The sequence below is a fragment of the Budorcas taxicolor genome, chromosome 5 (assembly GCF_023091745.1).
Source record: "Budorcas taxicolor isolate Tak-1 chromosome 5, Takin1.1, whole genome shotgun sequence".
Lineage (NCBI taxonomy): Eukaryota > Metazoa > Chordata > Mammalia > Artiodactyla > Bovidae > Budorcas > Budorcas taxicolor.
The window spans coordinates 93,930,569-93,954,952 of record NC_068914.1 but is presented as its reverse complement, the minus strand read 5'-3'; the positions used below and the strand labels follow the sequence as shown (position 1 = coordinate 93,954,952).

General features: G+C 38.2%; 1 protein-coding gene across 1 annotated transcript in view; it reads right to left on the bottom strand.

Moving 5' to 3' along the window:
• C5H12orf56 (chromosome 5 C12orf56 homolog) overlaps positions 1-24,384 on the bottom strand; it is an 81,098-nt gene that overhangs the window by 5,652 nt on the left and 51,062 nt on the right. The window contains exons 6-11 of the mRNA XM_052640248.1: positions 17,031-17,175; positions 11,456-11,562; positions 10,741-10,830; positions 5,117-5,240; positions 1,213-1,287; positions 617-691 (exon numbers count right to left, since the gene is read on the bottom strand). Coding sequence (XP_052496208.1) covers positions 617-691; positions 1,213-1,287; positions 5,117-5,240; positions 10,741-10,830; positions 11,456-11,562; positions 17,031-17,175 — 616 coding nt within the window. The remainder of the gene's footprint in view (positions 1-616; positions 692-1,212; positions 1,288-5,116; positions 5,241-10,740; positions 10,831-11,455; positions 11,563-17,030; positions 17,176-24,384) is intronic.

The following is a 24,384-nucleotide window of genomic DNA, read 5'->3' as shown; positions in this document are numbered from 1 at the left end:
GGAGGCTGTAGGGTCATAACATGCACAGCCTTGTAGGCCATATTAAAGTTTTTAGTCTTCATTTGTTAGTCTTCATTTATTATGAGCACGTGATTTAAAGCAAGTGATGACATAATCAGATTTTTTATTTTGAATAGATTCCTTTGACTGTAGTCTGGTGGAAAGATAGGACAGGCCACGTAATGCAATTAGAGTGTCGAGGAGAGAGATGGTGATACCACAGACCAGGGTGGCGGCTGCCAGGACAGAGTGGCCACAGTACTAAAAGTGTCCTCATACTCACCAACTCACACTCACTGTTTAAGATGAATATTCATGTTTTTCACTTAATTATACAGCCAGCGTTTTAAAATTCTATTTCCTACATATAGCTTAGGGCTTTTCATTAAATAAAAATCACATTTAAGATGTTATTTCAATATCTTAAACATTCAGGCCCCAAATAGAAAAACATTTTATTTTGACTAATAAAATTACCAAATGTACATTTTCTTCTGTTTTATAAACTTCTCCCCTTATAGAGAAATAGTCGTTAATTAAGTACAAGAGCATCTGTTTCATCAGCCTTTTTTGATCTGTTTCATCAGTTTTGTTTCTGCTTCTAGAAGGTACTTACTATGGGAGGACAACTTTGTAGAAACGACATTATCCAGCTAATAGCAAACTTTGTTGACTGCAATCCAAGATTTCCCTAAAAAAATGCAATGAAATAAGCAAGTTATATTCATGAAGTTCAAACCTAGCTAAAAAGATATTCATTTTCAAATACATTTTATCCTGATTAATCAAATCTTTAAGATGAGTATTTAGGAACATAAGCTAGATGAACACTTAAGAACAATAGTAGTCCTATCATTTAAATCACCCAATTTTGGAGATTATCTCTAAGACAAGCATTTTAATTATAGAATATATATATCATATAATAGGGCTTCCCAGGTGGCTCAGTGGTAAAGAATTACCCTGCCAATACAGGAGATGCGGGTTTGATCCCTGAGTTATGACGATCCCCTGGAGAAGAAAATGGCAACCCACTCCAGTATTCATGCCTGGGAAATACCATGGACAGAGGAGCCTTGAAGGCTACCGTGCATGGGGTCACAAAAGAGTCAGACGTGACTTAGTGACTCAACAACAACTGTATATATCATATAATGATCATGACATATAAGATAATGACACAATATGGTATGTATAATAAAACCATTGTACCTGCTGAAAGACAAGAAGTATCTCATACAAAAGTGCTGTAGCTGTATCTGTATATTCCAGGATAAGCTTCTGTAACTAGAATTTTAAATAGTAATCAATGCAGTATCATTGGCAGAGCCAGAAAATAATCATATAATCATTTCTTCTGGTTCTCCTTAGGTATTTATAAAAAGAACTTATGACCAATAGAAAGTATTAGTGTGGTTAATTTTCTTGTTCTGTTTGAGTCAATCATTCTCAAAAAAGTGGCTCTCATAAAATGACTGCACATATAATAATGGCTAAGAAAGTGGGAAAAGAAGGAAAAGAAGATACGGCCTACGGAATAATACTGACATGTAAAAAAATGCACACTGATTTGCAGTGTCATTCAGATCAACCATCCTGCTTCCTTTCAAGAATGTAGAAATATACTCCCCAGAATTGAAGTAGGAGATTCTCCAGGGAATTAAGTCTTATGCCCAACTTGAAGGATAACTCCTTCTGTGGTATGGGTAAATGTAAAGTTAGAGACATTTTGTTGTTGTTGTTCTCAAGAAATTCAAACAGTTGGTGAAGCTGTCTCCTAGCCCACAGGCCACTTGGTGCATGGGAACTGTGTCTGTAGGCATGCTACAGGCCCCACATTTTCCCTAACAGTATCCTTTGCAAGGAAGAGTTCTAGTTTGAAACCACCTGCTCTATTAGACCTTGGAACCAGAATTTATATAATCTGCTCATGGTTTCATTCATAGCCCAGGTGCAAAAGACCAGCAGGTCCGAAAACAGGAAATTCAGACCTGTCTGTACTACTCACTGGATGTTTTCATGTGGAAATATCAAAGGCAAATCAAATAAACTAATCTAAAACCAAGCTCATTATTTCCCCTTTAAACCTACTATTCTTGTTATAGCTGTTATTTGTCATCCAGGCCAGAATCTAAAAGTCATCTAATATTAACTCTTTATATTTTTATCAACTCAGTTTCCTAAAAATTTCTGGAATCTTTCCTCTTCACAATTACCATCTTCCTTTTTTCATTTATTTATTGAACAAACATGCATCAGACACAGTACTCATTGGAGTCCCATACTGTACTAATGGAGAGTAACAGAGACGTGGTTACTGCCCTGGTGGAATATACAAGGGCTTCCCTGGTGGCTCAGAGGATAAAGCATCTGCCTGCAATGCAGGAGACCTGGGTTCGATCCCTGGGTCAGGAAGATCCCCTGGAGAAGGAAATGGCAACCCACTCCAGTACTCTTGCCTGGAAAATCCCATGGACAGAGAAGCCTGGTAGACTACAGTCCATGGGATCACAAATCTAGGGGGGAACAGATATCAATCTAATAATCACATAAATAAATGCACAGTTATACACTGAGACAAGAGCTGTGGAAGAAAGGCACAGGAAGTTAGGAGAGCTCTAAAAAGAAAGCCTAGTGTTGTTTGGGGGTCAGAGAAGGCTTGCTTCTTGGCCCCTGTCATCCCTCAGCTGGACTACAGCACGAGCTTCTTAACACTTCTGTCAGTCTTGTTTCCATCCTCCTCTTTTTATCCCTAATCCACTCATTCCAGTGTTGAAATTGGTACTGCAGATGCTCCATATACAGTCTGTAATAATATTTGATGTTATATTTGACCAATTAATGCCTGTCTCTTCAACCTATAAGGGCAGAAGTTGTATCTATTTTGCTTTTTATTTGCAGCCTGCTGCCTAGAACACTGTTTAGCTCATAACAGACACTCAATAATATTTATTGAATAGATGAGTGAATTTAAGACCTTTCTAAAACAGAACTCTGATTGTGTGTTCAAGAACTATCAAATCATGTCCACCCTTTAAAGAAATTCTGTGTTGGCCTATTCAAAATAAACTAATAATAACCTGATTTATTCTCTCAGAGTACGTACATTATCAGTTCAGTTCGGTCGCTCAGTCATGTCCGACTCTTTGCGACCCCATGAATCGGAGCACGCCAGGCCTCCCTGTCCATCACCACCTCCCGGAGTTTATTCAGACTCATGTCCATCGAGTCCGTGATGCCATCCAGCCATCTTATCCTCGGCCGTCCCCTTCTCCTCCTGCCCCCAATCCCTCCCAGCATCAGAGTCTTTTCCAATGAGTCAACTCTTCGCATGAGGTGGCCAAACTACTGGAGCTTCAGCTTCAGCATCATTCCTTCCAAAGAAATCCCAGGGTTGATCTCCTTCAGAATAGACTGGTTGGATTTCCTTGCAGTCCAAGGGACTGTCAAGAGTCTTCTCCAACACCACAGTTCAAACGTATCGATTCTTCGGCGCTCAGCCCTCTTCACACTCCAACTCTCACATCCATACACGACCACTGGAAAAACCATAGCCTTGACTAGACGGAACTTAGTCGGAAAAGTAATGTCTCTGCTTTTGAATATACTATCTAGGTTAGTCATAACTTTTCTTCCAAGGAGTAAGCGTCTTTTAATTTCATGGCTGCAGTCACCATCTTCAGTGATCTTGGGGCCCAAAAAAATAAAGTCTGACACTGTTTCCACTGTTTCCCCATCTATTTGCCATGAAGTGATGGGACCGGATGCCATGATCTTCATTTTCTGAATGTTGAGCTTTAAGCCAACTTTTTCACTCTCCTCTTTCACTTTCATCAAGAGGCTTTTTAGCTCTTCTTCACTTTCTGCCATAAGGGTGGTGTCATCTGCATATCTGAGGTTATTGATATTTCTCCCGGCAATCTTAATTCCAGCTTGTGTTTCTTCCAGTCCAGCGTTTCTCATGATGTACTCTGCATTTAAGTTAAATAAGCAGGGTGACAATATACAGCCTTGACATACTCCTTTTCCTATTTGGAACCAGTCTGTTGTTCCATGTCCAGTTCTAACTGTTGCTTCCTGACCTGCATATAGGGTCCTCAAGAGGTAGGTCAGGTGGTCTGGTATTCCCATCTCTTTCAGAATTTTCCACAGTTTCTTGTGATGCACACAGTCAAAGGCTTTGGCATAGTCAATCAAGCAGAAATAGATGTTTTTCTGGAACTCTCTTGCTTTTTCCATGATCCAGCGGATGTTGGCAATTTGATCTCTGGTTCCTCTGCCTTTTCTAAAACCAGCTTGAACATCAGGGAGTTCACGGTTCACGTATTGCTAAAGTCTGGCTTGGAGAATTTTGAGCATTACTTTACTAGCATGTGAGATGAGTGTAATTGTGCGGTAGTTTGAGCATTCTTTGGCATTGCCTTTCTTTGGGATTGGAATGAAAACTGACCTTTTCCAGTCCTGTGGCCACTGCTGAGTTTTCCAAACTTGCTGGCATATTGAGTGCAGCACTTTCACAGCATCATCTTTCAGGATTTGAAATAGCTCAACTGGAATTCCATCACCTCCACTAGCTTTGTTTGTAGTGATGCTTTCTAAGGCCCACTTGACTTCACATTCCAAGATGTCTGGCTCTAGATTAGTGATCACATGATCATCATTATCTGGGTCGTGAAGATCTTTTTTGTACAGTTCTTCCGTGGCACTTTGATACCTCTAATATTTTAGTAAAACTTTAAACAAACATGTAATGCTAAGTTTGCACTACTCAGATAGGTAAGGAAATGATAAACTAAGACAAGAACCTTAACCCTGATATATCTCTAAGACTGCTTTTTTACCCATTAGACCCCTGCTGTGAAATTATATACATAAATATCTTACAGAGACAGATATAAACAGATTTATCTAATATATACAGAATACTGTTTTCTCAGTATGCATACTTTAAAACATATAAAATGGATATAATATTGATGAATAGCTATCTAAGTTTTGAAGTTAATAACAAAATATTAACTTTGATTTAATTATGTTTCTATATTATAGAACTAATGGTCCACATAGAAGAACTCGTATATATTGTAATTAATGTATTCCAAAATTTTCATCTCACCTCAGCATCAAAAGACATCTCAACTGAAGCTGAGTCAGCCACCAACTGGATGTCAAACACAGGACTTGATTTTGGAATCTGAGGCTCACTAATTAAAATTACCAAAAGGTTAAATAGTGTTCCCCTGAAAAAAAATAAAGGCACTTAGTGAGTTAAGTTCAGAAAGAAAAACAGTGACACCAAGTTTTCAGGCACTGAATGTAATTATATTTAAAAGTATGAAGGACTGTGGACTGTTTATTTTAATTGAGGTATAATTGATTTATAATATTAGTTTCAGGTATACAATATAGTGATTCAAAAATTTTATAGGTTATACTCCATTTATACTTATTACACACTATCGGCTATATTCCCTGTCTTGCACAATATATCCTTGCAGCTTATTTATTTTATACATAGTAGTTTGTACCTCTTAGCTCCCTACCTCTATTTTGCCCCTCCCCCCTTCCCTCTGCCCACTGGTTAGAGCACTTAGTTTGTTCTTTATATCTGTGAGTCTGCTTCTTTTTTGTTAGATTCACTAGTCTTATTTTTTAGATTCTACATATAAGTGATATTGTAGAGTTTTTTGATTCTAGAAACTGTTTGTAACAAACCATTTCAGAGGTTTATTGTTCCACTAAAGATCACTAGCTATTAGTAAATAAAAGTAGTATTAAACTTCAGGTCTTTCAAATGCAGTGTACAGTCCCCTAATATATAGTAATAACCCACATAAATGTTACTGCATATTTGAATAATATATCATACTATTTGAAAATAAAAAGGCTCACACACACAAAAATCACAATTCATAACATGCTTCCTGAGAAGCTAGGTCAGTAATCCCATTTTCATACATATAATACAACCCCTACAAGGTTGAAAAAAAGCTGAAGGCAGACCACTAGAAAAATCCATTCCCTAATTGAAGACACTATCAGAGAAGCTTTGACAGAGAGGAGCAATAAAAGAATGTACATATAGGACTATATAGAAATCCTCTATATTCTTAAGCATTCCTTTCATAATGGAATAAAGAAGAATATAAACAATCTTATTTAGTAATATTTGAGGCTGAAACTCCAGTACTTTAGCCACCTCATGTGAAGAGTTGACTCATTGGAAAAGACTCTGATGCTGGGAGGGATTGGGGGCAGGAGGAGAAGGGGACGACGGAGGATGAGATGGCTGGATGGCATCACTGACTCGATGGAAGTGAGTCTGAGTGAACTCCGGGAGTTGGTGATGGACAGGGAGGCCTGGCGTGCTGCAATTCATGGGGTCGCAAAGAGTCGGACACGACTGAGCGACTGAACTGAACTGAACTGAATCTTTACAGTCATTTAAATTATTACCATGATACGTTTACCAAAATTCTAATAAAAGTGCAATTCCCCTCCTTTCACCAACTCAAAAAACAAATCTAGTTCTCATATCTGCAAAAGAAGTTAGCACACTGTCAGTTACCACATTGCTCAAAAAAGCAGGATATGTCCTACAGGATATTTGCTAATGTTTTATTCAGGCTGTTTTAAAACAGCCAGTTTATTTTCAGAAGACACTTCTCAAATCAACAAAATACTCTATTTAGAAGCTTTCCTGATACTAAGTTTGAATTGACATTCCATTCACTGTAATATTTAATTATAGTCCTTTATTTTCAGCAACAACTTTTTTCAAACTATCATATATCCTAGGCTAAAGGGAGGAACTCTCAAATTCTGAGTCACTGCATACATGACTTCAACCATAAGAATACTTTAAAAAAAAGGAAGGATTATAGCATATTTCAAGAATACAATGAAGTGGGTTGAACTAATAAAATCTCTACTTATGAAAAAAATAAAGAGGAAAATGCTGAAATGAATAAATGTTTTTTTATTTGCTCAAATGGAATTTAATTTTAAATCTATCCCTTCTGCAATCTATTCCTTCTGCCAACTCAATTTAAAATCCATTAAGTCAATAATAGATAAAAGAAATTTTATTCTAAAATGGTATTTCATCCTGACTTATTATAATAGACACCTTAGGGTTGACATCACACCCTTAAAAATGGTACCAAGAGTTTGATACTTTTATTGTTTAGATTGTTATTATTCCCAATGTAAGATTTTTTTTCATGTATTACAGTATCTTAAAGTACAGACGTTGAAGGGCACATTCATGGTCTTATAAGTCATTCTGTGTTATTTTGGTAAGCAGAATTTTAATATGGCTTCCAAGATTTGCATCCTGTAGCATATACACTCTATATGATCCCTTCCCTAAAGTATGGTCAGGACCTGGGAACATATTAGGCTTTCATTCTCGTCATTAAGTTATATTAGATGAGAAAGGTGAAGAAATTTTGCAAATGTAATTAAGATCCCCAGTGAGTTGACTTTTGAGTTAATCAAAGAGAGATTATCCTGAGTGGACCTAAGCTAATGAGGCGAGTCCTTTAAAAGAGAGTTTAGGCCTTTTCTGAGCTCAGAGATATTCTCCTGCCAAGAAGCAAGCTGTCATGAGCTTTACAGCTATAAGGAAATTAATTCTGCTAACAACTACCCAAATGAGTTTGGAAGAGGGCCCCAAGCCTGAGACTGCAGCCCCAGCCAACCACCTTGATTACAGCCTTGTCAGACCCTGAGCAGAGGAGCCAGCTAAGCTGTATCCAGATTTCCTGATCCACGAAACTGTCAGATAATAAGTGTATGTTGTTTGAAGCCACTAAATTTGTGGTATTGGGTTGGTCAAAAAGTTCATTCGGGTCTGCCTGTAAGATCTATGGAAAAAGCCAAATGAACTTTTTGACCAACCCAATAATTTGTTACATAGCAACAGAAGATTATTAGTTTTATTAGACATTTACTGTGCTAGTTATTGGTACAGATAACATGATTTGACCACTATGAATATCAAAATTGACTGAAAAGTTAGTATTACAACCAACTACAGCAATATACTATATGTACCAAAGGACATGAGAAGAATTTGTTGTCTCAGGAAAGAAGCTTGATACAGTAGGGCTGATGTGGCAGAACCAAGTTAAGACAGAGCAATTAAAATGCAACACTTTACAACAGAGATTGGTAAGAATGATTTTCTCCAATTGGGATAAAGAAAAGTAGAGACCAAAAGGTGGACAAAAGGGGTAATGTGATTTAGCAATCATTTCAGTGTGGGAGAAGACTTAAATATCAGACATAATTTTGAATCTCTCTCTTGGATATTGGGGAAATGGCAGTATCGTCAACTACATAAAGAAGTATGCAGAGAAAAAAAAGTATGCAGAGAAAATAGCAGTATATTTTCCTTGTATGCTCTAGAGTAGGGGTCAACAAACTATGGCCTGCAGACACAATAGCCCAGAGCCTCTTTTTATAAATAAAACTTTATCGGAATACCGCTGTGCCCTTTCCTTTGCATATTGTCTATGGCTGCTTTTGTGACAACGGCAGAATTAAGTAGTTTCAACAGAGACTAAGTAGCTTTTTGCAGAAACATTTGACCACCCTGCTGTAAAGCATAGTATGCCTATAGTCCTTGACACACAGCAAGTTGCTTCAGTTCAGTTCAGTTCAGTCGCTCAGTCGTGTCCGACTCTTTGTGACCCCATGAATCGCACGCAGCACGCCAGGCCTCCCTGTCCATCACCAATCCCCAGAGTTCACTCAGACTCACGTCCATCAAGTCAGTGATGTCATCCAGCCATCTCATCCTCTGTCATCCCCTCCTCCTCCTGCCCCCAATCCCTCCCAGCATCAGAGTCTTTCCAATGAGTCAACTCTTTGCATGAGGTGGCCAAACTACTGGAGCTTCAGCTTTAGCATCATTCCTTCCAAAGAACACCCAGGGCTGATCTCCTTCAGAATAGACTGGTTGGATCTCTTTGCAGTCCAGGGGACTCTCAAGAGTCTTCTCCAACACCACAGTTCAAAAGCATCAATTCTTCGGCGTTCAGCTTTCTTCACAGTCCAATTCTCACATCCATACATGACCACTGGAAAAACCATAGCCTTGACTAGACAAACCTTTGTTGGCAAAGTAATATCTCTGCTTTTCAATATGCTATCTAGGTTGGTCATAACTTTCCTTTGCTTAAGATATGCTAATGACCATTATCAGTAAAATTTATTTGTAAAAGTCTCTAATAAATAGCCTGGACAAAATAGTACTAAAAGTTCTTATTCTTCCTTCAGGTTCAAATGTTTCAGAGTCCATGGCGCTCCTCCTTCTTCCACCTTATGATGCAAGAAATGTAGATAAACAGTTGATTGAAAGAGTGGGAGGAAATTAAGATTTTAGCCAGACCATTGCCCAAGGATATAATTCATAGCCTATAAATCTCATAAAAAGGTCAAACAGCTAATATGCAAACACACACTTTCTGTGGCAAAGAATGCTATTGTCCCACACTATACATTCTCCCATTCTTCCTTTGAATAACAGCTGTCCCACTGCCATCTAAAGTTTAGCTAGACACACAGAAGTCCAACTACAGACACGTTTTGCAGCCTTTTTTGCGGCTAGAAATGCCGTATGCCTAAAATTCTCAGCAATAGAAGGAAAGCAAAACTATTACGCAGTCCATGGGATCTCAGAGAGTGGGACACGACTCTGACTGAACAGCAACAACAAAAGTCTTCTATGCCTTGCTTTAAAAAGAAATTTGGGAAGCTGCTCTATAGCACAGGAAGCTCAGCTGGGTGCTCTGTGATGACCTAGAGGAGTAGGATTTGCAGCTGTGGGGAGGGGGGAAGGGGGAGTAGGTGAGAGGGAGGTTCGAGAGAGGGGATGTATGTATACTTACAGCTGATTCACATTGTTGTACAGGAGAAACTAAACAGCATTATAAAGCAGTTATACTCCAATTTAAAAAAATAAGTGAATAAAATATATTCCTAAGTAAAAAGAAGAAGAAATTTCCTTGCCCTTCCTGATTCCCAGAGGGTGTGATGAAGGCAAGAAGTTCAGCCAGCTAACCATGAGGACAAAGATAGCATGATAGAAGACAGTAGAGCAATAAAAAGGAGGAAACCTAGGTCTCTGGCTGATCTTATAGCAAAAAGCGTGGCTCTTTACTCTGGACTAATATGTAAGAAACATGTAAATTTCTCTCTTCTTTGGGACACATATTTTGGAGTAACTTTATTACACCTCTTACCCTCCAATATTCACTCCAAGATTGCATGCATGCTAAGTCGCTTTGGTCGTGTCCAACTCTTTGTGACCCTATGAACTGTAGCCCACCAGGCTCCTCTATCCATGGGGTTCTGCAGGCAAGAATACTGGAGTGGGTTGCTATGCCCTCTTTCAGGGGATCTTCCCAACCCAGGGATCAAACCTGTGTCTCCTGCAGTTCCTGCATTGCAGGCAGATTCTTACCACTAAGCCACCGGGAAAACCCCTTGGTCTTCAGATGACGACAAAAGACGAACTTAGGATAACAAAATCTTTGTGCCCTCAATAATCAGAGAGAACTCAGTATACACCAATTAATCTGTTCATCACAGAAGGAAGTGAGAGACAAAAGAGTTTAATATATTTACAAAGGGATCAAGCAGAGAAGTCAAAGAATTATGAGTTCTGGAAGACACTCGAAAGAGTAGTTAGTGGGTTGCAGCTACAAGATCTCAATTTTTAAAAGGCCTTACTTCTTAGCTGCTAATATGTTCAGGCGCAATGACTCAGTTTCTGTTTCTCTGAACATCCGTCCCAGAGTCTGTATAATTTCAATGCACACCCTGTAAAACAAAGAGGAAAATGTCACAGAAATGGCATGACTTCATTATGAGTTCAGAATTTCACAAAATCAGTAATCCTTAATAGAATTACATTCAGATACCCATTTTAAAAAAAAGTATAGGAAGGAAATTCTATATATCCAATTGCCAACATTGGTTGCAAGCCTATTCTGTGATGGCTACATGGTAAGTACTCAAAAATATTTGTTGAATGAATAAATTAATAAGTGCATGTCAAGATTACAAGTCATTATCATATTGATTTTTGTACTTATTTTTTGCAAAGTGTTAATGATAATCACTATTTTAAAACAAAATTTAATCATTTTAACTGTTTCAAGTAGGTAATTTTTCAAAATTTCAAATGTAAAAATGGGGATAAGTAAAAGGTGTCTTTCCTTCATAAACTGATTTTTTTCTCCTTTGGGGACAGCCAGTATTACTAGTTTCTTGTGTAGTTTTTGACCACACAATTAGAACAAAATAAATGCTATTTTTAAAAATCTATGTGAAGCAAAATTTGCAGCATTATTTATCATTAAAACAGTACATATTTTGCCTAGTGCCTTCCATTTATTTAACATCCTAGGGAAAAAATATCTGTGATTAGCCAGTTAGTACTTACACCAGCTCATCAGCCCTTTGGCTTCTGTTGTGAAGTGCATTCTTATCCCTAGACTCTGGCAAGTATTCATGAAGTTTATTCACTAGGAAATAGAAAAGGTCACTGGTCTGTGAAAGCAAGCAGGAAAGAAATGGTAATTAAGTTCAGTTCAGTTCAGTTTAGTCGCTCAGTCTTGTCTGACTCTTTGCGACCCCATGGGCTGCTTCATGCCAGGCCTCCCTGAGTTACCTGTTTGCAAAACTGTCAATTCTTCCATAATAAAAATAAGAAATTATTTGTTCTTTGATTAGGGAGAAAGGGATTTACAATCTCTCTCATTAATGCTGCTGCTGCTGCTAAGTCGCTTCAGTTGTGTCTGACTCTGTGCGACCCCATAGATGGCAGCCCACTAGGCTCCTCCGTCCCTCGATTCTCCAGGCAAGAATACTGGAGTGGGTTGCCATTTCCTTCTCCAATGCATGAAAGTGAAAAGTGAAAGTGAAGTTGTTCCAGTCGTGCCCGACTCTTAGCGACCCCATGGACTGCAGCCTACCAGGCTCCTCCGTCCATGGGGTTTTCCAGGCAAGAGTACTGGACTGGGGTGCCATTGCCTTCTCCACTCATTAACGCTAGCATAACCCAAATTGAAAACATACTTTTACTTACAACCAGGAGACCACTGTCCTGCTGAACAGAGCCAGAGCTAAAAATAAGCAGGTGATGCTGGGAGACGACTTCACCATTAATATTGAAGATCAGCCAGAAGTAGGTATATAATTTAGGCAAGTCATTAAGTCACCTTGGAATAACAACGTTAAATGGGGGCCACTATATGTCTGGCCTTTCCAAAGTAATATGGCTTTTGTGAGAATATGTCTAGAAAAGCACTCATTGTGAAATGTTTACTAATTCAAAAACAAATGAATGGCAGTGGTACAGCCTGTGAAGATGGTGCAGAATGATTTTAATACTTCTGTTAAAACAGTGGAAATGTAGATTGCCATTTCTGCCAAAAATAAACACTGACTTAAGAGTGGGGGAACCAATTTTTTGTGTGTTCCTATCCAGTCTCATGAGATAATCGAGCACGACAGTAAGCACTGGCCCACAAAATGAGGCAAGTTGGTACTAATGAGAAATAGGATATAATTGCTTCTGTTTTCTATTTCTCTGTTGTTCCTTTTCTCCCCAGGACTTTTTCATTCACTTGTGGCAACCTAGACTCCTTGTTTAGACAGGTACATGTGTGTTCTTATTTAGTTAATGTGGCATGAGAAGAGGCTGGGATGGCAAGTGGAGAATGGGAAGGAAAAGAAGGGCAAATGGACACCTTGGCCCACTGAGAAGTGCTGGGATTTAGCCAGTGCCCTGGTGAATTAGCAGAGTATGGTAGCTTTACATGCTGACTCTGGAGCCAGGCTGTATGTATGCTCAGTTGTGTCCAGCTCTTTGCGACCCCATGGACTATAGCCCGCAGGCTTCTCTGTCCATGGGATTCTCCAGGTAAGAATACTGGAATGGGTTGCCATTGCCTCCTCTAGGAGATTGTCCCAACCAAGGGATCAAGCCTACGTCTTCTGCACTGGCAAGTGGATTCTTTACCACTTGAGCCACCTAGGAAGCACGGTTCCGCCACTGGGTAGCTGCAGGATGTTTGGCAAATTACTTATATATTCTATAGCTCTTCATCTCTAAAATGGGATTAATAGAATCACCTCATGAAGTTGATGTTAGGATTAATGAGATATTATTTGTAAAGCCTGAACAGTACTCAACATATTGTATGTGCTTAATAAATATCAGTGATTATTGTAATCGCCCACCTGCTCAGTGGTTCAGGAATTTTCATGTTTAAAATATCTTCCACCTACTAGCAACAACAGGGAAGAATCTCAAAAACATTATGTTAAAAGAAGCCAAACACAAACTCCAGTACAATTCCATGTAACTGGAATTCTAGGAACAGCAAAATTAATCTATAATAGAAGATGCAATAGTTGCCTGAGGACATGGATCAGAGGAAACTGAGTGCCAGAGGGCACAATTTAGCCCTAAGAGGTGATAGGTGTAAGTAAGTGTAAGTGTTAGTCGCTTAGTCGTGCCCGACTCTTTGTGACCCCATGGACTGCCGCCAACCAGGCTCAGATTTTCCAATCAAGAATACTGGAGTGGGTTGCCATTTCTTTCTCCAGGGGATCTTCCCTGACCCAGGGATCGAACCCGGGTCTCCTGCACTGCAGGCAGATTCTTAACCAACTGAGCTACAAGGGAAGAGGTGATAAAAATGTTCTAAATCGTGGTTGCTGCTGCTGCTGCTAGTCGCTTCAGTCGTGTCCAACTCTGTGCGACCCCATAGACGACAGCCCACCAGGCTCCCCCGTCCCTGGGATTCTCCAGGCAAGAACACCAGAGTGGGTTGCCATTTCCTTCTCCAATGCATGAAAGTGAAAAGTGAAAGTGAAGTCACTCAGTCGTGTCCGACTCTTAGCAACCCCATGGACTGCAGACTACCAGGCTTCTCTGCCCATGGGATTTTGGGTGGTGTTTATACAGTTATATACATTTGCTAAAACTTTTTAAACTATGTGTTAAAACTCTTTAAACTCTTAAAATATATGTGCATTTAATTATATGTAAATTGGACCCCAGTATTTCTCTGAAGAAGATATACAAATTGCCAGTAAGCATGGGAAAAAATGCTCAACATCACTAACCATTAGGGAAATGTGAATCAAAACTACTAGATACACCCTAACACCCATCAGAATGATTGCTTCAAAAAATCAGTAAATAACAAGTCTTGGCAAGGAGTGGAAAAACTGGAGACTTTATGCACTGTTGGTGAGAATGTAAAATGGTACAGCTGCTGTGCATAACAGTATGGCAGTGCCTAAAAAATTTAACAATAGAACTACTATATGATTTAGCAATTCTGCTTCTAACTGGGCTCCAAAAAGAATTGGAAGCAGGGTCTTAAAGAGAGATTTACACATCCATGTTCATAACAACATTATTCACAATAATTAAAACATGGAAGCAATCCAAGTGCTAATCAGTGGATGAATGAATAAATAAAATGTGGTATTACATGTCTGAAATATTATTTGACCTTAAAAGGAAGGAAATCCTGACATATCCTTTAACTTCAGTGAATCTGGAAGACATCATGCCAAGTGAAATAAGCCAATCACAAAATGATAAATGCTGTATGATTCCACTTACATGAGATGTTTAGAATAATCAAACTCATAGAAGCGCAAAGGAAAATCATGGTTGCCAGGGGCTCGGGGAGGGGAAATGAGGAATTATTGTTTATTGAGTATAGTTTCAGTTCTGTAAGATGAAAAGAGGTCTGGAGATGGATGGTGGTGATGGTTACACAACATGGATACATAACATTGAGCTACACACTTAAAAATGGTTAAGATGGTAAATTTTATATGTTTAAAAACTGAAGGGAAAAAAACTTCATGAATAAAAAATGAAGGGTTGGGAAAGAACATATCTAGACAACTCTTTGGGGACTTCTTTGGCAGTCCAGTGGTTAAGACTTCAAGCTCCCAATGCAGGGGACACAGGTTTGAACCCTGGTTGGGGAACTAAGATCCTGTATGCCACATGGTTTGGCCAAAAAAAAAAGAAGAGAGAGAACTCTTTCATTCATTCATTGAATGTATAATGATTTAATCCAGCCATGTGGCAAGTACTATGCGAAGTAATGCAAATAACATATTAAGCAAAACAGACTAACTGGACATGATATCTGTACTCCTGAAGTTTTCAGTTTAGTCAGCCTATGAAAAAGTCTTTTCAAAATTTAAAAGTTTTATTGTAATAGAAGAATAAAAATTACCTAACAGAGGAAAATTATACCCCAATAAAGCTGATTTTTAAAAGGGAAAATGATACACAGTTGATCCTTCAACAACAAGGGGTGGAGGTTTGGGGGGAGTTAAAAGTGCTCATCCTCTTCACCATCAAAAATCTGAGTATAACTTACAGTCAACCCTCCATATCTGTGATTCCATACCCATGGATTCAACCACATGTGATCATGTAGTACTATAGTATTTACTGTTGAAAAAATTAACATATAAATGGACCAAGCAGTTCAAACTAATGTTCAAGGGTCAACTATATATATATTACTATAATTATATAATATTATGTTGTTTATTATATTATTATAATAATTATAGTAGTATAAGAATATGGCTATAATTATTCATTATACTAATTTTATTATAATTTACAAATATATATATAATTTCCCATCCTCTTACCCAAGAACCAAAAATTAGAGCTACCTCTAAGCTAATAATGTGGTGTATTCCTAACAGGGTCTGTCTAGCACAAGCATTTTAGATGATACAGCACCGCAGCATCATCCCTGCCTGCCTCAATGCTGGCGACACTTGACAGACTATTCCCTATAGCTACTATGCCCTCTGGTTAGGGGGATCAACCATCCCAATTGCAATTGGTCTAGCTTTTTTACTACAAGCAAGTGCAAGTGCCATGAACTTCCTCAGTCCCAGACACTGGAACAGTTTGTTACCCTACTCTGGGTAAGCCAGGATGGTTGGTCATCAGACATATGAAGCACTGAGAATCTAAGAAGTATGGCAGCAACTATGTATGAGGCCAGGAGCCAGAATCAGCCTCATTAGCACAGTACCAGTACTAACCTGGGCTTCTCAATGCCTTCACCTAAAACTGGATGACACTAAGTCAGTCTTCCAGAGTAAGTCTGTAACTTGCCGAATGGGAGAGCTAGATCGCTTTCACTTCTCAGAAGTCACCTTTTTAAGAAATTATTTTATTTATTTATGCCTGTGCTGGGTCTTCGTTGCTGTGCAGTCTTTTCTCTAGTTGTGGCAAGCAAGGGCTACTCTCTATTGTGATACTCAGGCTTCTCATTGCTTCTCTTGTTGTGTAGCACAGGCTCTAGGGTGTGTGGGCTCAGTAGTTGTGGCCTGCAGGCCTAGTTGCTCCGCAGCCTGTGGAATCTTCCTGGATCAGGGATCAAATCCATGTCTCCTGTATTGGCAGGTGGATTTTTTACCACTGAACCGCCAGGGAAGCCCAGGAGTCATCTTTAACAAGATGAACGTACTTAGTGCCACTGAGCTATACAGTTAAATATGGTTACGATAGTTTTGTATTATATGACTTTTACCACAATAAAAATTTTTTAAAATATATCAATCCTACACTTAAAAGTGTATTTAATTCTATTTTTGTTTTAGGGGAACATGCACAGAAAACTTCTTGATATCTGCTTTATCTCACTGTCTTACACTTCTTGCATGCCAGGAGCTTCCCCTGACCTTCTCTCTTTTTTTCACTCTGTCAACCCAGCCCATGTGAGCTACCATCTTTTTGCTACTGCTCTCCCCTCTCTTCCGTCTCCCTGTGATTACATCACAGCATTTCAAGCATCGAGACGATTGCATTAAATTTAATCAACATTTTTTTTAAAAACAGCATCAGAATACAAGATATTTATTTCTATTTTACTTTATGCTTGAATATGCTACATTTGATAAACAGGTAAAACAAGTTTTAAAGATTAAAAATAAGACAAAACACCTACTTTCCAGAAAAGTCTTTTCAGAATGAAGTTTTTCTGGGCTGTTACTTTAAGTTCCATAATTAAACAAAGTATCTTCCTCAACGTGTTGTCTTTAAGAAAAAGTTCAGATTTAAGCTGACCAAAGTGTTTAATTTTCTCCTCAGATCTACAGAAAGAAAAGAAAATTTGCCATGAAAGAAAATGATAAGAAACAGCAGTTGAGAAATATCAACAATTACTGACAGGTATGTAAAACTTTGTTACTAATGAAAATTTTTTCTTTGGTTCCCTGAGGCATTTTATTTGCTTGCATGTATTACATCCCTAAAAAAACAATTCAAGGACTTTTCCCTGCTGTGTGTTTTCATCTTGCTTATTCATGGTCCTTGATGCCAGCTGAGGTTGTTGGTACAGTGAAACCAAACTGATGTGACAGGAGCAGGTTATTCTGCCATTTTCCCACATCTTTGAGTTGCATATCAGATCTGAAGCTGATCACTCCACACTTCTTTAGCCTGTCTGTGAGGTTCCCAACAATCTTCCCAGCCCTGTGATCATCGAGTATTTCAAATTCGCCAGTGTAACCGTGCTTCATCATGGAAGATGACTTTGGAGCACAGCCTAATAAGAATTTGGCATTTGCCTCTCTTTGAGGCATTGTTGATACTCTTGAAAGCATTAGCCAGGACATTCATGGTGCCACCATCATGGCAGCATGGGAAGATGGCTGGAAGAGGACTAATGGAATATTAGTATAGTTTTGTACTTCTAACTTAATTACTTATCAGTAATGAAAACTGCTCCTTGTAGCCCTCCAGGCTCCTCTGTCCGTGGAATTTTCCAGGCGAGAATACTGGAGTGGGTCACCATTTCATCCTCCAGGAGATCTTGACCCAGGGAACGAACTCGCATCCCCTGCATCTCCTGCACTGCAGGCAGATTCTTTCTTTACTGCTGAACCACTGGGGAAGCCTCTAAATCGAACTGTTTATTACTCTCCAAACACATTTCTGACCATGCCCCTTTACTCTAGCTGTACCTATCCCGAATCTTCTGTCCCTCTTTCATAGTCTATCTCAGAGTCTGTTTGTATACCATTTACCATAATCCATGAATCATATGTAATATTGTTTGCATACTATTTTTCCTTTAAATCAACTCATTTTTTCCTAGAGAAATTTCTTTACGAAGAAAACTTATTACTACTTCACAAGGGAAAAACCAGTACTGTTTGCTATAATTAGCAGGTAACTGTAAAAACAGCTTGAAAGCAACAAAATTGTAAGTTGATGCTCCCTATTTTGAGCCTGAAGTCTGCTCTCCCTTTGACAAAAGGGCAGATAAGTGTGTTAGAGACCTGCCTGTACTGGCACCAAGTCAACAGATTCTCTCTGATGAGATCAGACGAGTTGGAAGAGAGAATCACTTTTTTACTGTGGAATTCAAAGTCATTTCATGCCATGTCAGAAAACCACATGAAGTCACCCCACATCATTGCCCCACGTCCGTTCCACACTTCAGGAAAAGCTGGCTTCGCTGAAATGAGTTAACACCTTCTCCTTAGGGCTTTCCCTAATTCTACCAACCATGGAGACCCTCTTCCATAGCCTTTTTTCCATACTTCACTCCATTGCAGTTCTTTGTGTACTTGTCCTGGCCCCTCAGCTGATTTGCAGCAACTTGAAAAACCATTAACAGTTTGGATGTTGTTTCCATCTCCCACTGTGCTCAGCAATAACAACTGCACTTACCTAAGCACTGACTCTGTGGCAGGCTTTGGCCTGGGTACTCCTCATGGACTAGCTCATTCGGTGTCACTAGGTGGGCTGAGCTGGGAATTACTATCACGTTTACAGGACATTAGGTTAAGTAGCCTGTCCAAGCTCACACAACCAGTGATTCAGAAAAGCAGGGTGCAAAGTAACAGTAAGAGAGCTGTTTCATGTTCTATGTAGATCAATGGAAATGTCTTAGAATTTCTGACTTAAGGTAAAAATATTTTTACCACTTACTGTAGAAATCTTGTTATCAGACATTTATTCCAATAATACTACATAGAATCTTGGTTCTTGCCCACTACCTCCCACTTTATTAAAAAAAACAAATCTAAGATGCTCTCTTCTATCCAATCAATGAACCTCTCTTATTAACATAAAAATTAAGACTTTCTGAAAAATAGTCTCTTTTCTAGTGAAGACACCAGAGTAGAAATGAACATGAAGAGATCAATCTTAGCCATCAAAAAGGCCACAAATAACAAATGTTGGCAAGGATGTGGGGAAAAAAGGAATCCTTGTACACTGTTAGGGCTTCCCTGATAGCTCAGTTGGTAAAGAATCTGCCTGCAGTGCAGGAGACCCCAGTTCGATTCCTGGGTTGGGAAGATCCCCTGGAGAAGGGATAGGCTACCCACTCCAGTATTCTTGTGTTTCCCTTGTGGCTCAGCTGGTAAAGAATCTGCCTGCAATGAGGGAGACCTGGGCTCAATCCCTGGGTTGGGAAGATTCCACTGGAGAAGGGATAAGGCTACAGTCTTCTGGCCTGGAGAATTCCCTGGACTGTACAATCCATGGGGTCACAAAGAGTTGGACACGACTGAGTAACTTTCACTTTCACTTTTTTCACTTGTACACTGTTGGCAGGAATGTAAATTGGTGCAGCCACTATGGAAAACAGGATAGAGGTTACTCAAAAAACTAAAAATAGAACTACCATGTCACCCAAGTACCCACTCCTGGATACTTATCTGAAAAAAAAAAAAGAAAATACTAATGTGAAGATACATGTACCCTCAATGATCATAGGACCATATTTACAATGGCTAATGGATGTAAGTAACCTCAGCAGATGAATGGATAAAGAAGATATGGTGTGTGTGTGTATATGTGTATATATATATAATTTTAGTTGCCAAGTCATGTCCAACTCTTGTGACTCTATGGACTATAGCCTGCCAGGCTCCTCTGTCCCATGGGATTTCCCAGGCAAGACTACTGGAGTGGGTTGCAATTTCCTCCTCCAGGGCATCTTCCTGACCCAGGGATCAAACCTGTATCTCCTGCATTGGCAGGCGGATTCTTTATCACTGAGTCACCAGGGAAGCCATATATGTGTGTATGTACACACACACACACACAGGAATACTACTCAGCCATAAAAAAAGAATGAAATCCTGCCATTTGTAGAACATGGATAGACTTGGAGGGTATTATGCTAATTGCAATGTCAGACAGAAAAAGGCAGATACTGTATGATATCACTTATGTGTGGAATCTAAGAAATAAAACAAACTAATGAATATAGAAATAGACTCACAGTTACAGAGAACAAACTAGTGGTCACCAGTGAGGAGAGAGAAGGGAAGAGGGATGAGGTAGAGGTATGGCATTAAGAGTATAAACTAGTATGTATAAAATAAAGTTGCAAGGATATATCCTACAGCACAGGGAATATAGCCAATATTTTATAACAATTTTAAATGGACTATAATCATTAAAAATTGTGAATCACGATGTTGTATACCAAAAACACATAATATTATAAATCAATTATACCTGAATTTAAAAAATAAAAGAATTCAGTAATAACAGTCATAGAGGCAGATGAACATGATTTTGAGTATGGGGGCACAGTCAGATAGACTGGTCAGTATCCTAGATCTGCCCCTGTTCCTCTGAGCAACTACCAAGGGCAAGTTTCCTAGTGTCTCTATACCTCAGTTTTCCCATCTGTAAAATGAGGATGATGATAGTACCTATCCCACTGTGCTGTTTTGATATTTTAGTTATTTCATGTTCTTAGCATACAATAAGTATTTAATAAATATGATCTAAATAGGAATAAGCTTTGAGATCTTGCTTCCCTATATACCCATTTCAAATTATTGCCATATTTCATATGGCAATAAATTTTTCATATTTAAAAAATAACCATAAAATCCCTCTGCTAAGAACTCAAATAAACAGCAGATATGTAGTTTTCACAAACAAATGAGCTTAGAAAAGCAAAAGCCCAGGAAAAATACAATATCAGCACAATCATTTTGAAATTGAGTTTCCAGTTTTTCCCACTGGGAGTCAGCAATTTGCTAAGATTCATATAGAAATGAACTGTTTTTAATCTTTTGGCACCTATGATAATAGATTATAATATCAAACTATTTTTTTCAAAAAGGCAAAAACAAATTTCATAAGAAAAAGCACACTAAACTCTTCATATTGAAAATCAATTCATATGTAAAGTGAGGTCTTATCTTACCTCATAAATTCAAATTAGATTCAGTGGTCTATATTTCTACAGAGAAGTTATGGATAATCACAGTTTCTCTGAAAATTCAGAGAATATTTGCTTTTAGATAGATGACAAACTTTGACTAATTTAAATAAGAAAAAGTCTAGTGCCAGAAGACTCCATTATTCAGTTTAGGAATAAGAGGAAATTTTATATTAAAGTCAACAGATATTCTATATTTCATGAGCTAGAAAACAAAACCTCACCCAACAATGTGGCAGGAGAATTCTTGATTTAATGATAAGTTCTGTTTTTCCTGTATTTTTTCATTTTTACAAACATTTAACATTAATTATACCTTACATTTGTATCATACTTTATAGCTGGAATGGTTTTTCTTACATTATCTCAGAAGCCCAGTGTATATATTCACAATAATCAGATTACAGAACTCACAACTGTGTCAGAATCCTAACTTGAAAACCCAAAGAATATTTAGTCTTTTTTAAACTGAAGGTGCCTTGTAGGTACAGACCATTTCCTACGTGTCTTGTACATATATTTGCATCCTTCGTGGTACATTAAATTACTATACTTTAAATATATTTATTGCCTTTAGTAATTAACTTTGCAAGAAATATGCTTTTCCTGAGTCCAGATAGAGGCAGACCTCTCCTTGCCTTCAGGGATAAATTTCAAGTCACACAAAGTGAGAGCCTGTTTTATTATACAATTAACTTTAAAATCACTTTATACAATATAGCACCAAAATTAAAATGGATATTTTTTAGAGTAAACATATGAAAACATGTAGAAATTCTAAGTTATCTAGATAATCATCTTTTTTAAAAAGAAATCCCAAACCATTATGTTATTTAACCCCTATACCTCAGAACATATCTCAAAATAAATGGAACATTTCCTTGCACACTCATCATCATCACACCAACAAACTTATCAGTAATTCTATGGTATTGTCTAATACCCAGTCCGTATTCAAATGTTCTCTCTTGCCTTAAAGTATATTTTTATATTTGGCTTGCTAAAATCAAGATCTAAATAAGATAATGGTTATATTCGCTTGCTGTGTTTCTTAGGTCTTTTAAAAACTTTAACTATGGCAATTTTCATACACAAAGATGGAGAAAATCACATAAGAAACCCCCACATACCCATCACTAAGCTTCAGTAATTTTCAACATTTTGCCAGTCTCATTTTATCTATTGCCTTAAACATACACACACACACAACAACACACACACCTTTAAAAATTCTGAGATAAAATATATATAACATAAAAATTTGCCATTTTAACCATTTTAAGGTGTATTAATACAATTCAGCAGGAGTAAGTGCGACCATAATATTGTGCAACATCACTACTACCTATTTCCGTAACTTTTTCATCATCCCAAACAGAAACTCTGTATCCATCAATCAATAAGTCTCCATTCGTCTCTCTCCCTAGCTCCTGGTAACCCATATTCTGGTTTCTGTTTCTATGAATTTGCCTATTTAAGGTATCTCATATAAGTGGAATCATAAAATATTTGTCCTTTTACGACTGACTTATTTCACATAGCATTAGGTCTTCAAGGCTTATCTATATTGTCACATGTATCAGAATTTCATTCCTTCTTAAGGCTGACACACCCACACTTTAAGTCAGATTCCAATTTAATTGTGGAAAAGCAAACAGCACTCTACTTTTCTTGGCTGGGCAATCCCATGGACAGAGGAGCCTGGCGGGCTACAGTCCGTGAGGCTGCAAAAGAGTCAGATACAACTGAGGGACTAAACCACAACAAAGCAATTTAATTGTCTGAGCAAAGATGTGCCATAGGTGGTGCTCTTTGTTTCATGTTATGTCAAATAATGAGGCACAAAAATTTCAAGTGCCTCATTAGAGCATCCCAGTTAAGTGAGCTAAGACTGATCAATGGTCTAGTTATTTACATGATCCCTCGATTTTGAAGTTACACTTCACCTTTATATCTAATAGTTCCATCCATTGAGATCATTGCATGAATCTTTTATTTCATTTGAGGTTGGAAAAATGGTAATTTTCTATTTCTGTCAAACCTTCCACATTTATTTAGCTGGAATTCTGTAAAGTTAAATTTGTTCTCATCAACTTGAGCTACTTGGTTACCCTGAACTAACTAGTTTATTCAGGAAAGGCAGGATAAATGCTTAATTCTTTCCATTTGTTTGCTTATTTGCAGAGAGATGAATTAATGCCCTATTTACTTCTAATGGAGTTTAGTGTATTTTTATTTCTTAACGGAAGGAGGGTAGGAGAGAGGACTTTCCATGATGCATCATTATACACTTTGGAATTTTTATATATTCATTATGTTTTAATCATCTTATTCATTATTTTTTCTGATCTCGTGTTGTCCTATCTTTGGCTATTAGGAGCCCCTTCATGGGTGCTCCTGTGTCCTTTAGTTTGGGCCCTGTTGCTCTTTGCATTCTGCCTCAAGCTGTTTCAAATTCATTTGTGTATTTCCTGCCGCAGGCCTAGAATTAGTCATTCTTCCAAGGAACTTTGGGTCCTTTTAATGGGGAATAAATTGTATCTTTTAAAATTAAACTTTCCCTTAGTTTATTTACATCACCCCCAGTATATGTCACTTATCATAAATCTCTCAAAACTCACTTATGACTTAATATCAAAGTTATTGGAATCATCAATTCACAGAATGTTTTCTTTGTGCAAAGCACTGTTTTAAGTAAGAAAAATACAAAAATTAGTAAGATATCCTTCTTGCCTTCCAGGGTGGTGGTGGTGGTTTAGTTGCTAAGTTGTGTCCAACTCTTGTGACCCTATGGACTGTAGCCTGCCAGGCTCCTCTGTCCATGTGATTTCCCAGGCAAGAATACTGGAGTGATTGTCATTTTCTTCTCTAAGGGACCTTCCCGACCCAGGGATCAAACCCCACGACTCCTGCATTGCAGGTAGATTCTTTACCCCTGAGCCGCAAAGGAAGTCCATTGCCTTCCAGGGGCTCACAATCTATTGGCAGTAATAGTCACATCACAAGTAACTGCTTCAATGTAAGGCTGATTGTGATGAGAACATAGTAGTACTATAAAGTCTGGATAAAATCCAAGTTCCTTTGTCTCGCATATAAGGTCCAG